Source organism: Electrona antarctica (assembly GCF_951216825.1).
Source record: "Electrona antarctica genome assembly, chromosome: 11".
NCBI lineage: Eukaryota > Metazoa > Chordata > Actinopteri > Myctophiformes > Myctophidae > Electrona > Electrona antarctica.
Window position 1 is genome coordinate 19,525,298 of NC_136792.1, and position 17,279 is coordinate 19,542,576.

A 17,279-nucleotide genomic window follows, 5' to 3' on the forward strand; every position below is an offset into this window, starting at 1 on the left:
AGGGCGGAGAGAGGCCACTATCAGGCCAGTGGTGGTGAAGCGTGGGAGCGGCTATCTTACCAAATGTTACCAAAGACACTTGTTCCAAGTGTCTTCTTCTACAAAATGCCTTATTTTGGTATTACCAGAGCCACTGCCAAACGTGCTGCCTCCTATGCTTGCCTTCACTGGATGTAGGTTATTGCAATTTTGTGCTTGTTTGAGAATGTTTCAATGCCATTGCCATCTAATGCACCTCAAAGTTGACAATAACCATCAATGTGATGTACAAAGACAGTTTGATACGTAGTTTGATACTTATTTCGTGAAAAGACAAATGATTGTAATATGGACCTTCTGGCTTGATTGAACAAATGCCACCTTATTCTGAAGAATATATTGTTGGTGCACTACTTACATGATGGGAGATCAGTAGTACAGTACAGCAGATAATAGGAATTAGGAACGATCTTTTAAAAAACGATTTTTCAGTTACTATGGTGAACATTCTACCCTGGTCCTGCTTGATTTAACAGCTGTTTTTACTCCTATAGACAGCTATGTGTGTCCCTGGGTCCGTCCCTGGCTGCCTGCCTGGCTGCCTGGGTCCGTCCCTGGCTGCCTGCCTGGGTCCATCCGAGTCTGGTTCCGTCCGAGCACGAAAATAGCGTTTGGCTGGTATTCACGCACAGCCTAACACACACAAATACAAATTAACTGTATATTTTGATGATTTTGGGTGTGACAGTACAGTACAGTAGAAATAGAATCCAAAAGAAAGTACGCACATGACATCTCTAAAAAACTTTCAGGTGCTGAACAAGAAGATACGTACAGGAGATACGGAAAAAAGAGATGTTGACCTCACACTGTTTAGTAGCTCCCAATGCAATTTTATTAAGGATGACAACGTTTCGACCCCAAATGGGTCTTCATCCCATGATATATAGGTATACCCCTTGGGGACCACCACACGGTAACTAATTTCTCAACTGTTTCGGACGCGGGGCGGCTCGCCGGAATCGTCCCCGTCCCCTGGGCGCATTCCTGGATGTTCCGGGGACCCCCCGGGGACCCACACACAGAGCACGAATTCACCACCGAGTGTCACTGTTGCGCAGCCTAACACACAGACATATTAACTGTAGATATGATGATTTTGGGTGTGACAGTACAGTACAGTGACAGTACAGTACAGTAGAGGGACCCCCTGGGGACCCCCACACGGTAACTGTCATTTCTCAACCGTTTCGGACGCAGCCCGGCTTGCCAGAACCGGCCCGGCACCCTGGGTGCGTTCCTGTGGGTCTGGAACTTCCGGGGACCCCCACACGGAGTTGCACCACTCATTTCACACGGGTGTGATTTTTTATACTATTGATAACCTCTAAATATGTGGGGGTATCTCATGCTGTGCTTCAATTGGCTAATGTACTACTGTCAAACAGTATGTTTCAGTTCTTTGTATCTTCCATTGTCCTAATCTACAGAGTCCCAGAGGGTTCAATCATTGATACTATCTTTTTCTCACTTTACATGTTACTGCTATCGGGTTAATAGTTAATCTTTCATTATTGCTACAGTACACAGATGCCATGCAGCTGTATTTTTCAGTTAAGCCAAACTATACCCTCCATGATTGCCTGGCTGCTTTTAAAGAATGGATGACACTCAATGTCTTCTTCTTTTGATTGATTGATTGATTGAAAGTGTTATTCACAGTATGTAGAATGAGTACATTTCAAACGAAAGCACGGGGGGGGGGGGGGACTTTTACTTTCAGCTGTTCCCTTTCAGGGGTCGCCACAGGCTAGCAGTACTTAAGCTTTAGATCGCATTAGATCGCCTGCAACTGGTTCAGAATACAGCTGCTAGGTTGCTGACCAGGTCCAGGAGATCCTGTCATATAACACCCTCCATGGCCAGGCACCTCCTTATCTCTCTCACCTGCTCCAACCGTATGTGCCCAGAAGGTCACTGAGATCCACATCACAGGCTTTGCTGGTTGTTCCTCAGACAAAACGAGTAACCAAAGGCGATCGAGCCTTTGCAGGTTTTGCCCCTAGGCTATGGAATGAGCTCCCACTCCACCTAAGAACTGTGGATTCTGTGGACATTTTCAAAGGACTATTGAAAACTCACCTTTTTAAACAGGCCTTTCCATAGCCCGCCTGGTTAAAATGTTGATTGCTTTATTTTTACTCTACGCAACGCACAGGTCCTGGCTGCACCTGGTGAGAGCAGGAGTGGGCCTGGTGAGACGTAGGAGGGGGCCCGGACATGCAGGAGTCAACCATAGAGTATATAAAAGGATAGAGACTGAACTGGCGCGAAGCTCCGCCCCCCCCAGCTATTCATGTCAGTGGAAGTTGCTCAGTGGCGTTTTGAAGCACCCGGAAGACTGCCGGAAGTCCCTCCTCCGGACCTCAACTTTGAGGTCCGGAGTGACGTATGCAACCGAGCGCTCAATGTTAAAGCCCAGCGGCACGGGGTTTCCCGGTCATGAATCCACGGGTCCGCCTGTAGTCCCTCCTCCTACCACTAGGACCCAGACCTTCAACGTTGAATAGCCTCACTGGCCCCTTGGAGTCAACCCACAGAGCCTAGTCCTTCCATGCACCGGACTTTCCAGAGGAGTTCGGGAGCGGCAGACGGTGTGGCTCTGGTCTTTCCCCAATGGGACTGATCGTGGGTAGCTACTGGGGCGAAAGTCGGGACTTGATGACCACGGCTGGGTCACCTGAGTGAGGGGTATGATGTTACGAGACCCGAAACCTTGGCCCTTTGTCTCTGAAATTAAACCTTGTATCAGCGTTCTGGCCTCCAGTGTTTTCTGCACTAATTTCTTGACTACTAGGCCTACAATTGTCAGTCGTTTCTGTAAGCAGACCTATCTTGCCTGCAGCTTGTGCAAAATGTTGCAGCCAGATTGCTAACCAACTCACACTCACATCACCCATCCTGCATAGCTTCATTGGCATAAAAGTGCATACAAATTGTTTATTTGGAATACCCTTACTATATCTTGTGTTGTGAAAATGGCACCCATGTGTATATCCTTTGTAAATATAACTATTTCTAAGTAAAGGACAAATAATTAAACATACACAATATTGAAAATGAAAAGCCCAATTATAATTATAACATATATATCGCATAAAGTAAGTAGAAGTATCCACAAGACCACAAATGAGAGTATAAACAGGTAATTAAACAAGCTTCCTATTGGCACAAGTTTTCTTTGTTTGTTAACTCTGATATGGCACTACTGGGACTTGATATCAACATGGAAACAGAGAAATCCCCTAATCCCCTTTATATCCACCCTTTCAAGTTAACATGTAATACAATGTATGTGTTCATACAAACAGTATAGGATAATAAACCAAATAATAGCAGCATTCCTTAAACCTTGTAAATTACAATGAGAAAGAAATGCATATAAAGTACAAATGCTTCAATAAAAGCTTCAAGCAATCATGTGATGTATCCTTCATCAGTTGTAGGTTGAGTGATTGTATACAACATAGACTATCTTTGTTTGACTCTCAGAAGTTTTTATCCTCAGAGGGTGAAATGATCATGACCTCTCTGCTCTTAAAGTCCCACAAAGCTGTTAGATGAAAGGCCATGTTGGACAGGACAACCAAATATTCAAACAGGGCAAAAAAGGTATAGCCTGTGAATGGTAGGGAAGAGAAAACATCATTATGTAACGAGTAACTCAATACAGCTTTTGTACATAATACATTTGACTTTGTGATGTTTTACTTAACTCTTTATTTTAAGTGTTATTGCTCAGTCAGAAATGTATAGTCTCCCCTTCTCATCAAGATCATTTGAGCATGTATCATTAATATAATTTACAATATTTAGTTTTTAATCCACGTTTTGCAGACAGAATTTACCACTGTGATACAACACAAAAAAATGAAGATTATATTGTGTCTACAGCATCTATTGATAATGATAGAGCTATAGCTGTAGCTTTTTATTCATTGCTTAAAATTGTGGAAAAATCTACTAATGTAACCACATAATATACAGTTTTACTCACTTCCTGGTTCACAGTACATGTTGTGTTTCCAGAAAAAAAAAGCAGCAAAAGCACAGAAGGATATGTAGAGGACTAAGAAACGTACTTTCCAGTGGTAAGATTTAGTATCCTGAAGAGGAAATATTTTCATGAAGAGTTACTGTTTTATTATGCAACTTAACAGTTGTTTCTCCAAGGACATTTAAAATATTAGATTTTGTGTCAGATATGACACAAAATCATAATGATAATCAAAATCATGTTATCATAAAATGTACAGACAATGCAGCAGGATAATGGTGAACAATAACTACCTCCAGCAGCCTCTAAGCAGTGATCACTTCATGAAACATTACAGCAGTATACTCGGCTACATGTCAAAGACATGCTTTACCACAGTGCCACATTGTGGTGGCTCTTAACTTAACACGTAATACAATGTTAGGGGAGTGACTGGATAAGAAAAATGTAATGGCAGCAATTTACAATTTGAAATAAATGCATGTCAAGTTTAAGTACACTGACAAAAGCTTCAATCAAACATAACAAGACAATGTGTGGCTAACATTCAGTAGCATGAGAGATGTTTGTGTTTTGAGAGGGAGTTCCTTACCTCAGGACTTAGTGAGTACCTCTTGATAGTATTCCACAACCAGCAGGTTATTGACATGTGGATAAGAGCGCTGATAAGGAACAGGACAAAGCCTTCCTTATGTACAACTAAAATGGGGTGAAAGGATGCCAATAGTGAATTAAGGAGACAATGTATTTATGTGATTCTGTAAAATGTAAATTAAAGGGGCATTCCACTCATTTTCAACCTTTTACTATGTCATTAATATACCTTAGAGCTGTTGTGTGGAAATAATAAAAAGGTCCCCCCATTCTGTGTTTCCTAGAACTGGAGGTCTGAAAAAAATCATTAACATGGTGAAACACATCTTGATGATGTCATCCAGATGTGTTTCACCATGTTAATGATTCTTTTCATAATTACAGTTCTAGGAAACACAGAATGGGGGGACCTTTTTATTATTTCCACACAACAGCTCTAAGGTATATTAATGACATAGTAAAATGTTGAAAATGGGTGGTTTTCCCCTTTAAGCAAAAATGCATTTTCATGATTCATGTGAAGTAGAAATTTTGAAAAAGGCTCAGCAAATCAATTTGGGGACAAATGTCTTCACCCAATGAACATGAATTAATGACATGTTATGAAAAGTGACAATTTTGTCATCATTTTGACATACTAACTAACCCACACATATTTCTGTGATGACTGCAACCAAACTATGCATAGTATTTCTGTGAACTGTTGGAGAGCACATGTGACTAATGCTTTACTAGTATGAATAATATGAACAAAACAAACTGTGGGGTAACAATTCAATTAAGGGCTAAAACACAAACCATTGATTCAGCTTGAAAATATATTGATTACTCACAGTATGTCTCACTGGATGACACATAAGTAAGGAGCAAGAGACCCAAGTTTTCAAAGAAGGCAAAAACAAGATTCAGGAAGCTGAGTAAACTCTCAGGGAACCTTGATGTGAAGCGTCCTTTATACAACTTAAAGTATGTCACGGCTACAAGAAACCTTGGTGCTGAGTGTAGTCCAATACAGAATCTCCAGATGTGGCATTCAGGGCTTAGGCTTATTGAGGCACTAATAGATGGCAGATAATTAGGAACCTAAGAAAAATGATATAGACTATATCAGGTGATGCTGTAAATGGACATGAACATTTTAAAAAGCAAGGACGCTCCAGGGTCCCTCAAGGGTCCTTGAGGGGGTTCTAAATTACAATATAGCATCAAAATCAATATATATCATATACAGCTCATTGAGAACAGCTGATAGGCCTACAAGTTCACAATGTGTTGTGAGCTTATAGATCTGCTATTCTCAACAAATCTTATAAAAATTAAAGAATTTAATTTTAGTGAATGTGATCGTGAGAATGAAAATATGTTTGGAAACATTTAATCTTGTATGGAATTCGTTGGCACAAAATAATTTCTGATGGGGGGATCCGCAAGCCAAATGCATTAATTTGAGGGTCATTGACATGAAAAAGCACTGCAAGCATAGGCTATATACCTGGCAATGCGTTCCAGTAGAATCTTCGAAATGGAAAGCAGAAGATATGAAGACACAACTTATTAAGCCAAGCAGTGGCAGGAAGACAGCAACCAAAACACAGGTGGAGAATGATATTCTGACGATCAGGGGTCTCTCATACCCCAAGGTATTTGGACTTTGTAGCATCCTAAACTGGGTTAGAAAACATTAAAATATTTTGGCTGATATTCATGCGTTCTTCCGATTTCGTGCAGTTGGATTAGTGAAATAGTAAATCGTGAAAAATAGAACCAGACCATGTATATAGGCTATAGCATTTTATAGGAGGCTAACCTACATCTGCTCTGTGCAGTGATCAATCTTAAACACAAATGTAGAATTTGGTGTGGAATTCTTAAACAAACCTTCGTTTTCTCGCAAATAGATCGAAATGCTCAGCCTAACATAATAGCCAACGTAAAAATTAAATATGAATAGCCTACCCGGAACAAAAAGCAAAACAAGCGGCCGCATTGCAATGATAAAGATGGTTGACGCAGCCTATCAAAAACGTGCACAGATCTTCGCGTATAAATTATGCAAATATGCAGCCTGCCTATATCTATATGGATGTTTATCCTTAAAAGTTAAAAAAGCAATCAATTTTCCTAACAGCATACAGTTTAGAGGACGCGGACGCGGAATAGGTGCGTCTGGAACTGTCCTTGGTGCTGATACTGTCAGGTTGTTGCCAAACAAAGAAAACATTATTATTATTTATTTTGTATTCATTATTAGCCTGCAGTTCAGGCTTTAAAACGGAAAGGGTAGCCTCCTAAATTATTGTATCTTAATCTTTTACCAAATAATACGCGGTGTGTGTGCAGGATTAAGCTTTGTCTGTCGACCCACTGCCCCGCCTCTACGTTGAAAGGAATACCCCGTTGAAAGACCGTCTGTACTCTAAGGTCTGTCCATAAACACAGCCCATATTTGAAATAAACTGCTGGTACTGGTAGGCTATACTGCATTGTCATTTTTCATATACGCGCTCAAATGATCTCTGGATCGTGGATTGTTTTGCAAGATGAGAGTCCAAACATTAGGCATACTTTTGTTAGCTATAAGTATCAATGTTTTTCCTGGTAAGTTTTTTCTTTCTTTCTTTCTTTCTTTCTTTCTTTCTTTCTTTCTTTCTTTCTTTCTATCAAGAAAATGAATTATGCCACATGCACAATAATTGTCAATCTTTATAGTCTACCAAAAAATACTGCAAGGCTGCAAAGACTGAAATGACAATTATAAAGAAAACGACACATACAGTATTCTGATCATTTTAAATGTGTGGTTAAATACTGGTATACGTATTTACTTAAATTTAGTATACTACCCATCCTATGTGTCTATGAGATGTTAAACAATTCCCATAACCTGTTACTGTAGGCTAGGCTATATATAGAATAATACTTTTATATAATACTATTCGTTAGCACTTCAATGAATTATGTGTTCAAGAAAGTGACATTTATTATTGATAACATATTTGTTTGTCCCAGAGTTCAAAACTTCATGACAGCAAGTTAGTGAATTTATTTCACTCAAAATGCTTTATTAAATAGTTGTCATCTGGATTACCTAAATCCAGAGTGGACATTGTAAACAGGCAGAATTTTTAGCCAAGTTGTATTTGCAAATGTTTCTTTTTTGTGTGTGTGTGTGTGTTTTTGTTTGTTTGTTTCCCCACAAATTACAGAAGGATCCTTCCTTAAATTATAAATTATGGGAATTGTTTTTTAAAGTATAATAATCACGTCTTCTGACAATTTGAATGATTATAGCCCATGTTATGTTTCAGTTTATTTTCCTTTTCTCACTGATTCAGTATGTGTGCCAGGGATTAAGAGGTCACCCAACACATATTCACTAAGGGTCAACAGGAATCCTCAGTCTCTGCATGCTTCATGCAGGGATTTGCCTTATCTCTAGTGTTATGGGGCAATCCAACCTGACATCCATTCTGTCCCTCTTACACCATCTGTCATGTGTTCACAGTCTCTGATACTCTTTCTCCAAACAGAGCATCCATATTGGTTTCACTCAGAATGTTAAGAGACAATGCTTTATCGTCAACTTGAATTTGGTCCGTGCAATCAGATTATAACATCATTATAACATTATAACATCACTATTCTTCATGCTGCCACTTGGTAGTTCGACGTTAAAAGGTCGAAAGGGTTAAAAGGTAAATCAAAGAATTAAAAAAGAAATAAAGAAGAAGAAAACATTTAGTGCACATTCTGCTCAATATAAAAATTTTAAAATAGGCACATACTGTTCATCTGGATCACATAAAACAAGTACATGCTTTAAGCTACGATAACTTTGAAGTGGTACACAACACCATACAGCCAGGAAAGGCCTATATGTTCCAACCATGTGATGCCCTAAATGAAAGGCCTATATGTTCCAACCGTGTGATGCCCTAAATGAAAAGGAAAGGCCTATATGTTCCAACCGTGTGATGCCCTAAATGAAAAGGAAAGGCCTATATGTTCCAACCGTGTGATGCCCTAAATGAAAAGGCCTATATGTTCCAACCGTGTGATGCCCTAAATGAAAGGCCTATATGTTCCAACCGTGTGATGCCCTAAATGAAAGGCCTATATGTTCCAACCGTGTGATGCCCTAAATGAAAGGCCTATATGTTCCAACCGTGTGATGCCCTAAATGAAAGGCCTATATGTTCCAACCGTGTGATGCCCTAAATGAAAAGGCTGATTCACTGAAGCCCAGTGGTGTAAAGTAACTAAGTACATTTACTAAAGTAGGCCTACTGTACTTAAGTACAATTTGAGGTTGTATACTTTACTTGACTATTTCCCATTTTCAATACTTTTACTTCTACTCAACTATACATCTCAGATCCAAATATTGTACTTTTACTCCACTACATGTATTTGCAAACTTTAGTTATAGTTACTTTGTAGAATTTGATTATTTCTATAAAACACACTAACCAGTTCAGCCCTATATATAGGCCTATTCCGACCATTTGCAATGAGCAGATCTACAAGCTCACAGTGTGTGACATCGCGACGCATTGTTAGCTTGTAGATCGGCTATTTTCAAAAGATTTTTTTTTAATACTTTTTGAACTTGTGGAATGGGACATTCTGCACAATGAGTACTTTTACATTTGGTACTTTAAGTAGGCCTACAGTACATTTTGATACCGATACTTTTGTACTTTTACTCAAGTACATTTTGAATTCTGGACTTTTACTTTTAACAGAGTAGTTCTACATTGCAATATTGATACTTTTACTTAAGTAACAAAATTGAGTACTTTTTCCACCACTGCTGATGCACCTTTTCTGGTTGTTATAATGTAATAACCCCTGGAGACTGGTCTAGTAGTGTACTTTATATGCAAAGTGTTTTATTGTTAAACGTGGAAGGTAAAGTGCATTATGGATTTTTAAAACAAATCTTGCATCATTAAACTTCAGCAGACTTTCTCAAAGGCACACTTCGCTACAATGATACAGTGATGTATCCATTTAACCTTTTTTCGAAGACCTTCATCTTGTCTAATGTCTTTCAGAACAAATGTTTGGCTTTTGTCTTAATTGAAATGTAGGACATAGAACATCATCATTTTGTCAGTTCAGTCAAATACAGCAGCAAGCCATAAGCCTGAGCTGTACTTTGTCGTATGATGGTGTCACTTTCTGACTAGAACAGTTTTTTAACTGTGACACAAAGTATAAATTAGGTTTTAGAGAGATTTACTGAAATGTTTCCTCTCTCCTGTCCCAGTGTGTTGGTGTGCTAAGGCGAAATATGCACAGAAGCTTCTGAATGATATATTTGCCAATTACAGCAGTGCATTGAGGCCTGTGGAAGACACTGATAACATCATGAATGTCACCCTGCAAATTACTCTGTCACAAATCATTGATATGGTAAAACAAAGGACTGCTTCCCAATTAGCAGAAAACAACAGAACTAGTCTAATACAATTGCATTTTTTTTACACCGTTGTTTTTTAATGTGGTCATTGTTAATGACCTCCCATTTCTTACAGGATGAGCGTAACCAGATTTTGACAGCATATTTATGGATACGGCAGAGGTGGATTGATGCCCTCCTCACATGGGATAAAGATGATTATGACGGACTCGATACCATCCGCATACCTAGTAGTTATATATGGAGACCTGATATAGTCCTATATAACAAGTAGGTCGGAGTGGTGTTGGGTGAGGCGGTAGCTGCTCTTTTGTCGGTGTAAAGGCACAAGCTGAACATTCCTTGAAGCTGTTATTCACGGGAGTGTTCAGGTTCTTATCTGCTTTTTCTTACACCAGTTAATATTCCACTTAAAAAAGAAAAAAGAAAATCTGAATGACCGAGTATTATAATTGTGTTGTAGTGTTGACATCACGACAGATAAACAGAGTCTATGATGCAGATAGTCAGAGCATACAGTTGGGTGCCACCGATATTGTCCCTTATCATTTGACCCATTTAGGCCTGACCTCAAAATTTAAAAAAAAATCCTTCTAAATCCTCCAGTTTTCTGAAATAAATATTTTCACGATTTTTCAAAAAAATAGCAGACCTACAAGCTCGTAGCGCGCCACTCGGTGGCGCGGTATGAGCTTGTAGATCTGCTATTTTTCAATAGCTAAATTATAACATAATGTTTAAAACACCAAAAGGGGTTCCCGCCCAAAATGGGTTAACTGTCCTTTTGCGCAGATCACGCAAACCTCAGCAAAAAGAAAAGGCCAATATCGATGGCCTCCAACTGTACCAGACTGAGGCATGAGTGCAAGTCAACTCCTCCCTCAGTTTCTGTACTTGTGCCTTATACCATTAATAACATTCCTCCTGTAGTCCAGCCACTAGACCTTTCCATAGTTGTTTAGTTTTTTATTTATTTTCTGTTATTGCCATGTGGGAACTGCAGTATGAAAGGAGATATCGGCTACATTTAAATAACTAAAAAGCAAACAAACAAAAAAGTACGTTTTAGTAGAGTTGTGCAAGTCATGGCATTACAGTTGTCTCTGTATTTCAGTGCTGATGACCATTTCACTGGTTCCATGGACACCAACGTGGTGATCCGGAATGATGGACAGATTATGTGGGACTCTCCAGCTATCACCAAGAGCTCCTGCAAAGTAGATGTGGCATTCTTTCCGTTTGATGCCCAGCAGTGTAGGTTTACCTACGGCTCCTGGACCTACAATGGTAACCAGCTCGACATCTCGAATGCCATGGACAGTGCTGACCTGGCTGACCTTGTGGATAATGTTGAGTGGGAGGTACTAGGTATGTCCGCTAAGAAGAACGTCATCTTGTATGGCTGTTGTGCTGACCCATACCCCGATGTGACATATACACTGGAACTGAAGAGGAGGGCCACGTTTTACATATTTAACTTGCTTATTCCGTGTGTGATGATCTCTTTCCTGGCCCCGCTTGGTTTCTACCTGCCTGCTGACTCTGGAGAGAAAGTGTCGCTTGGTGTCACAGTGATGCTGGCCCTCACTGTCTTTCAGCTGTTGGTTGCAGAGATCATGCCACCTTCTGAGAGTGTACCTCTTATTGGTAAGTACAATAAAATGCACTCAAATGCACATATTATAAGAGATCTTTGTGGAAATTAATTTCATGGTTGAGGTGTTGTCATTTTCCATTCACAGGAAAGTATTATATTGCCACCATGACAATGATCACAGCATCTACTGCCCTCACCATCTTCATCATGAACATACACCACTGCGGCCCAGATGCCAAGCCTGTGCCCAAATGGGCCAAGACAGTCATTCTGCAGTATCTGGCCAGAATGTGCTTTGTTTATGAAGTAGGCGAGAACTGCATGTCACCGCAATCAGAAAAACAAGAGCCGGCCCCTGTAAAGAACACAAACTGTACCATGAATGGCCAAGTTGGCAAAGAGGACTATGCATTGATCCCAGAAGAGAAAGAGGACGTGATGGAGCAGACCATGAGTCCAGTAGGCTCAATTGGGAAGAATCCTACCAGTAATTACAGTTCCTGGAAGAATGGCATTTACATGAGCATGGACTGTGGAGACACACAGACATCCACAGGCAGGTGCAGGAAGGGGGGAGTGAGTGATGGAGAAAATAATGCAAGAGAAATGAACTCCATGACCCAGTGGCAGGAACAGCAGCTCCTACGTAACATTGAGTACATTGCCAACTGTTACAGAGATCAGAGGGCCACACAGAAAAGGACTGGGGAGTGGAAGAAGGTAGCCAAGGTCTTGGATCGCTTTTTCATGTGGCTATTCTTTATTATGGTTTTCTTTATGAGTCTCCTCATCATGGGTAAATGCATCTAGGTGTAGAACATCTTAGTCTGCATATTTTAGTATACAAGATTATTTGCTCATTCATCATGATGTGTAGATAATGAAAAGAAGATGTAAGGTAAAGAGTTCAATCCTACTTCTAGAACACATGTAGCCTACCTTTATGTTTTGCAAGTTTAAAAGTAAAAAAACAAAAAATAGTATAGGAAATTGTACTATACAGTAGTTTCCCACTGCTTCCAATAGTTAGGATGGGTTAAATGCCGAGGTATGTGCTAATGTACTTGACAAATACCTCAATAGCAACAATAAACAGATCATCAACTGTGGATTTATTGTTAATTCAACCACTGTATAACCATTTGTTATTGGCTTGTGTGAGAACTCACATTCTGTATTCTTCCTGTGTGATGGCTAATGAATTAGTTACAACTGATGCCGATAGTACTGGTGTGTTCTGCATCAAAGATGAATTGCCAAGTTGCAGTATACTGATAACATATCCTGTTAAGGTTGCAATAAAATATAGATCACGAATAGAAAATGTCAGTCTCAGATAGCTTTGAATGCATTGAGTGCCTGCTCAACCCATCACACAAGAGCAATTCTATGATGATCTATAACACTATGGTTTCAAAGAGTACAGGGTAGAGAGGGTTTCTACCAAATGTTGACGTAATATGACATGCCCAGAATAAAGACGTGATGATTCATGTGGTTAAATACCTGTAAATTATTATAATTATTTGTTTTGAAATAAAAAGTGATTGATGAAAATCATGTTCAAGGACAAGATAATGTTCCAAGTTTTAATTTGGCTGTTAGTTTGAAGGTATATTCATGGCGATCAACATTTATAAGTGTGGAAATGAGCAGTTAAAGAAATGTGTCTAATCTTTCAGAAACAACATGCACAGAATATGACAGCTGATATGATATCATTGAGATGTGTTCAGGTCCAGTTGAATGCAATCTTCTGGCATCCAGTGTGAAAATACATCTTTTGAAGGTACAGCAAAATGAGAACCGACCCTGGGTTGTTTTCATACCAACCCAGCAACCCAGGTCATGTCAGCAGGAGAAAGAGGAAAGACAATAAGTCAGTCTGGATGAGTGCCTTGATTGTGAATTACAAATGTGTAGAAATGTTCAAATATATGAGCAGTAGGCAAGGCACAGACATCAGTATAATGTATGTTGATGCACAGAAGCAAAAAACAAACTTGTATTTTAATTATGACAATTTCAAGAGGTTCCTAAATTGTTAATCACTTGTGATAATCAAACTGAGGAACAGTATTTTACCTCCAATCAGTTCATTTATATGAACCAACCATGATATATACTTCATCATGTGTCAGTGTAAATAGCCTTAGTACTATAGACAATCTAGCTCAATCTAGATCTGCTATTTTTGAAATGTTTTATTGTTGTTGTTGCCTTGACTATAATGACAGGGATGCAGTTGAAAGTAGTTAAATTACAATTCTCTAGCTGAAATTAAGTTGAGTATGTTTCAATACAATGGCAACCAACCCTGAGAATTATATTTTTAAGGGTAGGGAAACATTTCAGAACGGCAAATAATTTTCACACAATACAATAAAACTAGTTGTTTTAAATACATTTTGAGACTTAAAAAACTAAGAAAATAACTAGAAAAATTTGCTCCTCAGAGCACAGGGCTCCGCTAGCCACATATATATAGGAATAATATATAATATACTGTATACAGTACATTGATCCCCTATATGGGCATACTGTATGTTCAGACAGTACAACGAGTCAGCAACACTGTACAGTATATGAGAGCAATATATGTACAGTGTCAGACGGCCTACAACAGTGTGCATCAGCCTATCAACAGTGAATATGATGACATAGATACACAGATACACAGGTACATAGATACAAGAGTGAACCTTAACACACGTCTGTCATGGTTCTGTAATGTACTTCCCAGAAAGCTATAATATAACTTTCCTATATCAGGATTGCTACAGCATATATTTGCACATATTATGTTTAAATATATGCTGTAGCAATCCTGATGCTGGTCAAATAATCACCTTACTTTCACACCTTGATTTAGATTAGGATTGAGTCACTTTTCTTTTTAGAATTTGCATGATTTTATCTCGTAAAGTCTTTGTTTGCATTCCATAGATAACTGGATTTAAATTAGCAGGAACAACATGAAACAAAATATATGCAATTTTCCTTAGATCTGGATAATTTGGGAAGCGATGTAGAATGATGGTTAAAAACCCTGTCCACAACATAATAAGGTAAAGGACAAGATGACTAGCACAAGTTTGCAATGCTTTGCTATTCAAGTCTTTGTTTTTCTTAGTCCAGCAGATGACAGCAATCCTAAAATAGGTGACAGCTATGCTTCCCATTGAAGAACCAAACAACAGTACAGTAAAAATCAGACCATATACATTGTTGATGGACACGTCCTCACAAGACAGCTTGAACAATGATGCATTGTCACAGTATGCATTTTGTATAACAGACCTACAGCGGGACAACCTGACAGTGAGCCCTATCAGAATAGATACTAACATTACTGAAGCTGCCCATGCAGATGTTGACAGTGCAATCACAGCTCTATTAGTCATAATGGACCCGTACCTCAGTGGGTGAACTATTGCCACATATCTATCAACAGCCATAATGATCAGTATCATATGTGAGGCTGAGCCAAATGTGTGACTATAAAATGCTTGAGCGACGCATTGATTGTACGTGATGAACCTCTCTGTTGATACGATGTCGGACATGAGTCGTGGCAATAAGACTGTGTTGCCCATTAGATCATTGATAGACAGGTTACAAAAAAGGAGGTACATTGGTTGGTGCAAACTCCTCTCAGTGATAATGAGAATGAGCACTGCAATGTTGGAGACAAGGAGACAAAAATAAACAAACATCAGTAAGAAAAACAATGGGTATGTGAACTCTGGAGAAATGTTGAAGCCCTGGATTTCCAAGACACCACTTGGAAATGTATTGTTGCCGTCCATTCTGTTTAATGCTGAATATAAACCTGTAAAACAAAGTTATTATTATATGGTTGAGGCAGGTATTTCGAAGAAGATTAGCTATATAAAAAAACAACAAAAAGAAACAAACAAAAATGAAAACCTTTACCACTATAAAATAAAAGTGCTGAATGTATGCTTTAAACTTGAAATAAATTATTATTATTTGACCATGACAATTTGTTGTTGAATGTTATATTATTGTTGTATTATCATGTATCATGCAACAAATACAATACTCTAAACCTAAAATGTAAATAATGAAATATAGCCATGTGGCTGCATTACCTTGTGTTTGAAGGCAAGAGTTCAGGCTCAGGAGCAGATCTGACCTCTTTTATCCTGGATTAATACTTTTCTATCATCAAACAATTACGGTATAAATAAACACTGAGGTCAGAACATGTGACATGAGCTCATGTCGCACGCACGCACGCACGCAGGCACGCACACACGCACACACGCACGCACGCACGCACGCAGACACATTTTGCCTGCCAGTATAAAGTAGAAAACCATTCACATGGGAGGGGGGTCTATAGGCCTCATGCACGCACTTGAGCACACGCACACATAAATGCACACACACATGTTTGATTGTATCAAAGCTAGGGTTAAATTATGATATCTTGGTTAATATCTTGGCTCTGCGCATTTCTTAGAAATGTAGTGCATGAGAGATTTATTTTTTCCTCAGATTCACATAGTTTCACTGCCATATGAATTTACAGAATAAAATCAATGAACTCCGGGTCTATTGTGTCCATTTCTCTGTGGAGAGATGATTAGTCTGTCCTGACTGCCCTTTTTAGTTCACTTCGTTTGCCCTGATGTGACCATTTAAGTCACATGTTTAGTTTGGCCTTTCTGCTTTAGTTCTCTTGGGATACAATTATGAAAATTGATACATTTGGCTGTGTAGAGTATTTTTGTGATTGAGAAACATTCAAATGTTATTTATAATAACATGATGATGATGAAGATTATTATTATTATTATTACCATTATTATTATTATTATTATCGGGGTGTCCCGATACCGTTTTTTCCCTAACTCTCTATATTTTTATAGAACACTTATGTCATATCACAATAGTACAATATCCAAAATCCTAGACAATATCCAGTCTAATATCATGATATGGATATAATATTGATACTATAGGGATGTCCCGATCACATTGTTTTGCTCCAGATCCGATTCCGATCATTTAAAAATGACGTGATCGGCCCCGATTTCCGATCACGTGATCGGGACAACCCTCATTATTATTATTATTATTATTATTATTATTATTATTATTATTATTATTATTATTATTATTATTATTATTATGTCACTGTTTATGGACCTGCAGTATATGGACAACATGCCTATTTGTTAATGCTTGTGCTCTTGTAAACTCAAATTAAAAACAATAAAAGGCCATTCACACTGAGCACTATAACTATAAAAATATAGTTTTAAAAGTCTATCAAGTGGATGGCAAAGTTCACACCAACTATAACAAGAATAGCCTACAATGGCGAACAATATAGTTGACCTCATTTTGAATGGTAGTCTCCCATGAGTTATGAGAAACAAAAGCACCCTCCATTAGCAAACAACAAGCAATGTCATCGTCAACAAGAGGCCACCAAATTATCAAGGGATTAATTACAAAGTGAGACAGTTAATAACACATCATTTAATCATATCTCAAAGGGGATCATTAATAAATGTGTGTTTTTACAGAATAATGACACACTCTCTGCTAGCTGATGTAATCATGTTAATGACATAGTCATATTCATCTCCACC

The 17,279-nt window shown here is 38.6% G+C and overlaps 3 protein-coding genes across 3 annotated transcripts; 1 reads left to right on the forward strand and 2 right to left on the reverse strand.

Annotated features, from left to right (window-relative positions):
- Positions 1 to 3,527: 3,527 nt before the first annotated feature.
- LOC306932326 (post-GPI attachment to proteins factor 2-like) lies at positions 3,528 to 6,290 on the reverse strand (the record flags this gene model as incomplete). The annotated part of the gene is made up of 5 exons (XM_079514081.1): positions 3,528 to 3,658; positions 4,037 to 4,145; positions 4,629 to 4,735; positions 5,464 to 5,713; positions 6,123 to 6,290. The coding sequence occupies 5 exons, from the start codon at positions 6,288 to 6,290 to the stop codon at positions 3,528 to 3,530; spliced, it is 765 nt and encodes a 254-aa protein (XP_079370207.1).
- Positions 6,291 to 7,109: 819 nt separating this feature from the next.
- Positions 7,110 to 12,661, forward strand: chrna10a (cholinergic receptor, nicotinic, alpha 10a). Its single transcript, XM_079513565.1, has 5 exons — positions 7,110 to 7,228; positions 9,903 to 10,048; positions 10,171 to 10,325; positions 11,170 to 11,702; positions 11,798 to 12,661. Exons 1-5 carry the CDS (start codon positions 7,171 to 7,173, stop codon positions 12,460 to 12,462), a joined length of 1,557 nt encoding a protein of 518 aa, XP_079369691.1. The 5' UTR covers positions 7,110 to 7,170; the 3' UTR covers positions 12,463 to 12,661.
- A 1,864-nt stretch (positions 12,662 to 14,525) lies between these two features.
- Positions 14,526 to 15,510, reverse strand: LOC306932576 (olfactory receptor 52N4-like; the record flags this gene model as incomplete). The annotated part of the gene is made up of 1 exon (XM_079514425.1): positions 14,526 to 15,510. Exon 1 carries the CDS (start codon positions 15,459 to 15,461, stop codon positions 14,526 to 14,528), a length of 936 nt encoding a protein of 311 aa, XP_079370551.1. The 5' UTR covers positions 15,462 to 15,510.
- Between the last annotated feature and the right edge of the window lie 1,769 nt (positions 15,511 to 17,279).